Source organism: Diabrotica virgifera, chromosome 5 (genome assembly GCF_917563875.1).
Source record: "Diabrotica virgifera virgifera chromosome 5, PGI_DIABVI_V3a".
Taxonomy (NCBI): Eukaryota; Metazoa; Arthropoda; class Insecta; order Coleoptera; family Chrysomelidae; genus Diabrotica; species Diabrotica virgifera.
In genome coordinates this window covers 30,259,051-30,268,836 of record NC_065447.1, presented here as the reverse complement: position 1 = coordinate 30,268,836, position 9,786 = coordinate 30,259,051, and the positions used below count along the sequence as shown (strand labels likewise).

The 9,786-nt window shown below is 31.6% G+C and overlaps 1 protein-coding gene across 2 annotated transcripts in view; it reads right to left on the bottom strand.

The window, feature by feature from the left end:
• Nucleotides 1–8,030: 8,030 nt before the first annotated feature.
• The window catches only part of LOC114334859 (putative ATP-dependent RNA helicase DHX57), a 72,754-nt gene continuing 70,998 nt past the window's right edge, over nt 8,031–9,786 (bottom strand). For both annotated transcript variants that reach the window (XM_050651344.1, XM_028284975.2), the window contains exon 14: nt 8,031–8,522. In XM_050651344.1, coding sequence (XP_050507301.1) covers nt 8,145–8,522 — 378 coding nt within the window. In that variant the 3' untranslated portion in view covers nt 8,031–8,144. The remainder of the gene's footprint in view (nt 8,523–9,786) is intronic.

Sequence of the window (9,786 nt, the reverse complement as noted above, 5' to 3'; positions counted from 1 at the left end):
GGTTCCTTTAAATTTTGTCAGGCCCTGGTGAATTAGAGCTGCCTATTTGGCAGCAATTCTCACGGAAGGCTTGGTCAAATCTGAGATTGTTAAGGGTAGTGTATATTGAAGATATGTTTTCAAGGGATCAGCCCGGCAGTGCCAATATGCGGTTGTATTCTGCTTTGACGAGTGAGTTCCGGTTTATGTGGATTTGACGCGGGAGACGTCTTTTATGTTTGATTTGATTAATGATATGAGGTAGACGTGGCCTAGCTATTAGGGATTAAAATATTAGTTTGTTGATTTATCAGTTCTTGGAGGACCGTGATGGCATTGTTGATATTAATTTGGGCGCCTAGTTTACCTAACTTTGGAGCATTATTAGTTAGATAGTGTCTATACAGGTTGCAATCGGTGTGTTGGTAGGTAGTCTCTTATTGTGCATAGATGATTTTGGGCTTGGTTTTGGTTAAGCACCTGCTGTTTTAGTAGGATGAGTAGGTGGTCACCCATGATGTATTCTCCGTCAAGAACACCGACCAAAAATAATCAAAATTAATCAACAAGAACTGGAGATAGTTTATATCACGATTTTTATACATTCCATGTCAAATCGCTCAGGCAAAAACTTTTGGATCTCCGATTTTTCTGAAACTTGGTGTATAGCTTCTGTGGGACGTAAAATAAGATATTTAAGGTCAAAAAGTCTCCTTCTTTTTCTTTTTTTTTTTTTCTAATGTTATTTTAAGCGATTTTACATTGACTTGTTATTTATTTAAACAAATTTGCATTTTCTATCATAGTATCAATGGAAAAAGTAATATTTTTTTAACTCCGCCTTTTAAAAAGGTGGGAACTGAAATTGTTCCAAATAAATATCGTATTTACAATTATTAAAATTTGTTTTTAACAATTCTTGTCGTGAGGTTGATATTTTCCGAGTTACCTAATTGTACGTACAGTAGACGCCTATATTTTTGACTATGATATTGCATGTAACTTTTTTAGTATTGTAAAATAATTCAAATCCTTCTAAGCACTTAAAGTTCTATGTTTTGGCTATCTGTGGACAAATTTTCAGCCAAATCTATTATGACGTATTTTGGGAATGGAGGAAAATGTAAAAAACGGCATTTTAACGTTTTCGACACTATAAAATTTGATCAAAAATTTGTTTTGAATCAAAATAACTTGTTATCATGCCATATAATGACATTTTTGAGTCCCTTCTGATAAAATATTATTTTTTACATTGATGCTTTATTATAGAAAATGCAAATTTGTTTAAATAAATACCAAATCACTGTAAAATCGCTTAAAATAACATTTTGAGAAAAAGAAGAAGAAAAAGAAGGAAGACAATTCGACATTAAATGTTTTATTTCTACATCCAGTAGATGCTATATAACAATTTTCAGACAAATCGGAGATCCAAAAGTTTTTTGATCCAAAATTGAGTGATTTGAAATGTACCCAAGTACATCCTCCATACTGAACGAATTGGGGCTCCACATTTTGAAGCTTTGTAGACGACTCTGTTAAAAGGCAATATTCTATCCAACTTTTTATATTAAAACTTCGCTTCGCCACCTTTAAATACCGCTAAATAGGTTTTAATTGTTATAAACAAATAGGCTATGAATTTAAAAAAGAAGTGACTCAATTTGTCCCTAATTGCCGTAGAACAACTTTTTTTAATTTGTGAAAAATAACAGATTTTAAAATACCTATAAAATCTAATTTTTTTCTGGGCAATATAGCGAAAAAGTTAGTCTAAATGAGTTTTAGCAACAAATTTCAATGTTTTTGAAATTAAGCTTTGCAATTTGTATTTATTTATTTATAGTACTGTACAATTGACCTGGCCTCTTGTGACTAATTCAGGTCGTTTCCTGATGGGATTACAGTAGTTTATTAGAATATTATTACTTTAAGAATTTTTTCTATTTGACTAATTAACAATGGCCCTAATCTACTACTAATTATGAAAACTACAAATTGTAAACAATTCTAATAAATAATTCTAATGAACAAATAATAACAACTAAACAAAAACTAATAAACAAAAGATAAATTATTACTTTTTTTTTGAACATATAATTTTTATAAAAGTGCTCCCATTTCTCATTCTCAGATGAGAAATGCCAGCACTATTCATCTAAAAATAGTCACGAATAATTTTAAGTGCAGGTCTAATCAACTTTATGATATTCTCAATGGTATTTCGGTGAGCCTCAGACCATTGAGTTTTAAAATTTCAGGTTTTTAGTTTATTTTTTTTTGTTTGATTAATTTTTTTTTTGATTTTTGATTTATTTTATTTTATTTTATATTTGATATTAATTTTTAATTATTTATTATATAAATATTTATTTAATTATTCCAATATTTTATTTTATATTTTTATATGTAATTTTAATATTTTTTTGTATAATTTCTTATTCATATTCATAGAGGTTGGATATTATTTACTTGATTTCTTCTTCGTCTAATATTATATAATTCTAATTCTTTCTTTGATATTATGTCCGCTAAATTATTTAGTGTATTAAATAATTCTTCATTTTGTATTATATTTTCTATATTTATGCCAACAAGGTCTCTTCTCATTCTTTGTAGTTCTTGTGTATTTGTTTGTCTTTCGCAAATAAATACTATGTGTTCTGGTGTGCCTATTTCTCTACATTCACAATATTGATTGTCTTTTAAGTTAAATCTATGTAGGTATGTAGGGTACGGACCGTGCCCTGTAAGAAAATGGATTAATCCTTTTTTTGGGTTAAAATAATTTGGTATATTATTTAAATTTGGAATAAAATTATAGAGACATCTTGCTTTAGGGGAATTATCCCATTCGTTTTACCATTTTCTATTTAATATTTCTTCTAATTCTCTTTTTGTTCTGATTTCTATTCCCATTAATTGTATTATTTTTTCATAATTTTCTTTTCTTTGCCAATATCTACATGCACGTTTTTGTGTTTCCAAGTGCATGGGCATTACACCAGTCAATACTGTTAAAGCTGATGTTGCTGTAGTACTGAAGGCTCCTGTCATTCTAACAAGGAAACCTCTTTGTGCTTTATTCAGTTTTTCAATATTTGTATTATTTGTTAGTCTGTGTGCCCATACACTTGCACCGTACCCTACAATTGAGGCAAGTATCGTACTCAGGTATACGCGCATATGCTGGAACGGAATTCTATACTCCCTTTGTGCTAGGCTTGCAATGCAATGCATGACTTTCGCTGCCTTCTCACAGACGCTATTTATAAGCTTTGCAATGTTGGAAATGGACTTTTCTAACTTTTTTTAAATTGTTTTGATGGCATAACTCTCCCTTTTATCAACTCTTACTTACTTATGCTACCCATAGAATGATTGTACCTAAGTTCACATTTTCAGACATGTAAATTCAAAAAAAGTTGTTTGAGATACTTAAACAAATTAAACAAACTAATCGGTCAATCACTCTAAAATTTTAATAACTACCTACATTTTTAACCATATAAGATCCAACTTTTCAGACAAAATCATGATAGTAGGTTCATTTTCTACAGTCTTAACATTAACATTTTTTGAAAATGAAGAATTCTTAAGTGAAAAAATGAATAGGTAACCATTTTCAATTTCGTTGCTAAACGAAAATACAGCCGCACCATATTCTAGTCCAATCAGAGAGTGCAGCAAGCACCTCTACCGGTTTCGAAACTTATTAGTCTCTCATCAGGAGGCACATATGCTTCTCTCTCTGATCCAACCAAAACGAACCCCGGCGTGCAGTCACGGATTGCAACGAACGAAATGGCATAGATGCCCTATCGGCAACTGCTAGCAAATTCTTAAGTGCTTTACAGTTTCCTTAGCAATAAATTACTAATCTTGTTCTTCATGTGACTAGGATTATTCCTGTTTGTCTGCGCCTGCCTCTTATTCTGTTTTAGTTGTTATGGACTGTAAATTGTCTTTCTTTCCACCTTTTCGGTGGCCTTCCACCGGGTCTTCTGCTATATGGCTTGTATCTTTTACAGATGTTCGCTAATATATCTGGTCCCATTCGGTTTACATTTTCGCTCCAGTTTTTTCTCTTTTTTTTTATCCAACTGTTAATATTTTGAATTTTGCATTGTTCGCGTGTACTTCTGTTGCTTTGTCTGTCTCATAAGTGTAATTGAAGTGGTAATAATTAAGCTAGTAAGTAAAGAAAAGTATAGTATTGAAAAGTCTTGTGTTGTCCATGCGTTAGTATTCCGTAGGTAGTACGAGTAGTTTGACTACGCTATCCATCTCTTGAGAGTTTGAGGGACCAATACACTTTATCCCTACGCCCCTGCCTTCACAACGGGCAAGTTTTGGGAACGAGTGAGAAGACGAGTTTATTTCTTGTAGATAATTACTTTCCTGCCGAGAATACCAATGTTGAAGCGAATATTAAAAACGCTGATATTTCAATAAATTTCAAATTTCCCTTTGACGCTCTAGCTTTCTGGAAAATATCGGATTCAAAAGAGGACTGAATGGATATACGGAATGGATATAATATAGTGCAACTATAAATAGAAACATTTTAACTTGAATTGCTTGTAATTAAATTTTAAGTTTTTAAGTTAAGCATTATGTTAAATAGAGTGAGTTAACATTAGAAGCAGGCCATTTCACACGGCAAGCTTTTGTTTTGCTTTTGAATTTTCCTATATCAGGAATATATAAATAAAGCATAAATATCTAAAAGTGATTCTTTTAGAAATTAGTCAGTAACTAAAACTATTATTATGCTCAAAAGCTCTGCAAGGTGATCTCGATATCTATTGTTTAACTCGGTTGAAGACGTGTATGGAAAATTTACCTGGCTATACATGCACGGTCGCAATGGCCGGGTCGTTATTTACAATTTTAACCGGTATGGTTTTTCAACAAATCCTTCTTCTAAAGCGTGTCTATTTTCTAGAGATGTTGGCGACCACATTGACCCATCGTATTCCATTCACAGCCGCTTGAAATAGATCAGTTGATATTAGACCTGCCCACTTCCTACGATTGGCCTTTCTTACCCTCAATCTTGTCTTGTAGAATCAACCGTAAAAATCGGTATTTACTATTACGAATAATGTAGCCGAAGTAAGCCAATTTTCTCTTCTTTACGGTTTTAATAATTTCAACAAATTTCAATTTAATTTAAGGGGATCAGATGCTAAGGGGTACAAGTGATAAAATGGTTCAATTGAGAAAAACGAAGTCAAAGTCAAATTTACATAGTAAATTCTACAGCAAATTAATCACTTATGAACTTATTTTGAATTAATGTTATACCTTTTATTTATCTAATTGTAAAAGCTTTTGTAAAGTTAGTATTTATTTTCATTCAAAATATTTGAAAGGGCCTAGCCGGGTAAGATGATGAAAAGTGCCCCTAACTCGATTCGAATTCCATATAGGTCGCCGTTTAGCATATATAGTAAAACTCACTTTCTGAAATTTTAAGCCCCCTAGGTGGTCATGTGACCCACCTAGAGCATAATTAGGGTTTTTAGGTTTTTATTTTTTATCTCAGCCGCATTGAGAACTGCGAAAAACTTTAAATAAAAAAATTGTAAGCTTTCAAAAGATCTGTCTGAAAATTTTTTTTTTATTTTTGGCGGGAAATTTAAATTTTAGAACGATTTTAAAATTTTAAATGAGTATAAAAAAATAGCTAAGACATTCGTTTTTACGAAAAAATTATATAACGTGTATTTTTGCATAATGTTTCACCCTGAATTTTTTCAAATTTTTAAAATTGGTGAAACGCGCCTTTAAAAATAAAAAACCGCATTTTTTCGGTTTTTTTTTTCGTTTTTTGGTACAATTTTATACATGTTTTTTAAAAAAGGTAACACCGTTACTAGAATAGGTAAAAATAACTAAAAAATAACTATAATAATAATAATTGAGGTTTGCTTAATAAAAAATTTTTGTAACGCCATCCATTTTCAGGATACAAAGGGATTGTTGAAGAAAACAAAATTTTACACATTTTTTACGATTTTCCGAAACTACTGGCAACATTGTAATAAAACTTGGTGGCGGATTTTAAGAGGTGATTATTGTGCATGTTTTGAAATACGACTAAGGATTTGATATTCATCATTGGCGCGCATAGGGGTAATGGTCTGAACTTTTCAAAGAAAAAAAATAGTACGCCACTGGCATATTTCAAATTAACAATCATTTTTGAATTCCCCGTTCAATTTGCGATAAAAAAACTATCTTCTCATTTTTTCATACGACGCGCCGTTTTGCTGCAAAAAATAAAATATCTTAACGCTTCCAAAGTATTCGAATTAGTTTTTATAATGGATGTATGAGTTTACGTAGAAACTACTAGAAGTTCGAATACTTTGTAAGGGTAAGATGTTTTATTTTCTGAATAAAAATGGCTCGTCGTATGAAAAAATAAGAAGATAGATTTTTTGTCACAAATTGAACGAGAAATTCAAAAACGATTGTTAATTTGAAATATGTCAGTGGCGTACTATCTTTTTTCTTTAAAAAGTTCAGACCATTACCCCTATGCGCCCCAATGATAAATATAAAATTCTTAATTGTATGTCAAAAAATGCACAACAACTACCTCTTAAAACTCGCCAAATTTTATTACAATGTTGCCAGTAGTTTCGGCAAAATCGTAAAAAATGTGTAAAATTTTGTTTTCTTTAACGTCCTGTATCTTGAAAATGGATGGCATTGCAAAAAAAATTTATTAAGCAAACCCCAATTATTTTTCAGTTTTTTACCTATTCCAGTGACGGTGTTACCTTTTTTGAAAAGTATGTATAAAATTGTATCAAAAAACGAAAAAAAAAACCGAAAAAATGGTTTTTTATTTTTAAAGGTGCGTTTCACCAATTTTAAAAATTTGAAAAAATTCAGGGTGAAACAATATGCAAAAATACACGTTACATATTTTTTTTTTTCGTAAAAACGAATGTCTTAGTTATTTTTTTATACTCATTTAAAATTTTAAAATCGTTCTAAAATTTAAATTTCCCGCCAAAAATTAAAAAAAAAATTTTTTCGGACAGAATTTTTTAAAACTTACAATTTTTTTATTTAAAGTTTTTCGCTAGTTCTCGATGCGGCTGAGATAAAAATAAAAACATAAAAACCCTAATTAGGCTCTAGGTGGGTGACATGACCACCTAGGGGGCTAAAAATTTCAGAAAGTGAGTTTCACTATATATGCTAAACGGCGACCTATATGGAATTCGAATCGAGTTGGGGGCGCTTTTCATCATCTTACCCGGCTAGGCCCTGGAAAAAAAAACGTTCGCACTTGTACCCCTCTGCTTAAAATTTTGCACTTGTTTCTCTTTGCCACTTAAGTACCTTACGAACTTCTTAAATTCTTAAACTAACATAAAAGAAAAATTACGTAAAAATTAAACATTTTTATTTATGAAAACTTACTTGGTACATTTTGTGTTATTATTTCACTTATTTTGAATACTTTTTTAAGGGCTTGATTTGCAAAGATACTAAACAAATCACCAAAAATAATATCCAACACCTTATAGGCAAAGGGGTACAAGTGAAGTTATACCTGTTTGCCGCAAACTGTTTTTAAATATTTCGTAAGTAGTCGAACTAGAACCTGCGATATGTCGTCACCAGTAGTTTAATTCACCTGTATCTCTTTCCCACTAACTTTTAATACTATCTAGTATTATTTTGTGCACTTAACTCAGTTTACAATATTTTGTCACTTGTATCCCTTAGCATCTAATACCCTCATTTAATAGTAATTTGCTGAGATGGTCAGTGCTCAAATGTCTGGTAGCAAAAATTTAAAGGTAATTTCCGTTTTTCTTAACAGGTAACTCATTAACTTATATTTGAGTTTATAGTTTTCAAAAATGTTCGTCTTAAAACAAAGAAATGAGTTTTGAGCCTTAAAAGGTTAATCATTTGTAGGAGTCATTTCTGGATTCATTTCACAAAATGTGTCTGAAGTACTGTAACTTTCTGAGATTTGATGGTGTTAAATAAAAAGGGTTAATAAAAAGACAATATTGTAAAACGATTAATGTATTTCCATAAACTTTGACAAATCAAAGATTCGTTCTCACGACATTCGGTACAAAAATAAATACTTTTATTTACAAACGCGGCAGTGTTGTTTACTCTCAGTGAGAATTGATCATTCCTAATATAGTCGCAATTATTTTTTCTCCTCTATCGTGATGAAGCAAATTTAAGAGAGGATCTCGAATTTTTTCCTCCAAAAGATTGAACAGCTCCATCCTAATGAATTTGATCATTTCAGCTATTTTGTGTTCATCTACCTGGAACACGATCCAACCATCTTCCAAGACGATGAAAGTGTTGCCGCCTTGAACGTTGATGTTCAAGTCATACGAGGAGAATAGTATGAGAGGTAGAACCGGAACCATCGTACATTCTCTGAAGAATACTTTGCTGGTTTGGATTTTTTCTTGGTAGACTAGATATGGACTGGGAAAGTTCCTCACGGTGTAGTTTATAGAGCTTGGATGCATGAATACCTAAAAAAGAGACATATCTTATATCCAAAATTGTTTATTTCTAATGACCTGGTAGATATTAATGCGAAGTTCAATCGTTCATGTCGTTCTTGTTTATGCTGTTAAAGGTACTAAAAGATGCATTAGAGTGTCTCTAAAATGAGCATATGCATCAAAAAAGAACTAAGGATTGTGAAAATTATACACTCACCGGCACAATTAACCACCCACCTTGTATTTCTTTCGATTTCCAGAAATTGTCAATCTAGGACCACATTTTATGAAAGATGCGGTGAAAACTAGCTTTGAGGAAAAGAAAACAAGAAAATTATTTAAAAAGTCGTTTATCAAGGGATGCTTAGCAAAAATCTAACGTTTAAAAATCTGTGGATTTACAAGAAGAAACAACAAAAAAAAAACAGCCGAGCTGGTGGAATGCAGATATTAAAAAAGAAGTGAAAGAGAAGAAACGATTATGGAAAATGTATATACAAAACATAAATCAGTTGGTCTACGATAAATATAAAGACCAAAGGAACAAAGTTAAAACAATGGTTAAACAAGAAAAACAAAATGCATGGGAAGATTTTGGGAAAAGTATGGAAGAACATAGAACCCATAATAATAAATTATTTTACCGAGTCCTAAAAAATATGAGAAAAGAACCACAAATGAAGCTGCAGCAGGTTAAAGATCGGAATGGGAATATAATAACTGAAGAAGACCACATTATAGGAAGATGGAAAGAATATTTTATGGAACTTTTAAGCAAAGACAAGACAACAGCAGACAGCAAAACAGCAAAGAGTTAAACAAAACAACCACAAAAGAACAAGATGTAATTGGGGACAATAAAATACAAATAAATGAAGATGCCTTAACCCAACTAAAAATAGGCAAAGCTGCAGGTACAGATGGATTAGATGCCGAGTTGTTGAAATATCTGGGAGAATTGGGCAAAAAGGAACTTTATGAACTGTTATACCTAACATGGAAAACTAAAAAATACCGAGTGACTGGAACACGGCTATAATATTGCCTATACACAAAAAAAGGAGATTCGAGAGAATGTGGAAATTAGATAGGCATATCGTTGCTCTGTTCAACATTAAAAGTGTACGAAATTATCCTAGAACGGAAGCTCCGGAATTTAGTCGAGCCTAGATTAGCAGATATCCAAAGTGGGTTTAGGCCAGCACATAGCGTCCAGGACCATATCTTCACTCTACAGCAGATCATCGAAAAAGCAAAAAGCCATACTAAAAGATGAAATGGTATATTTGGG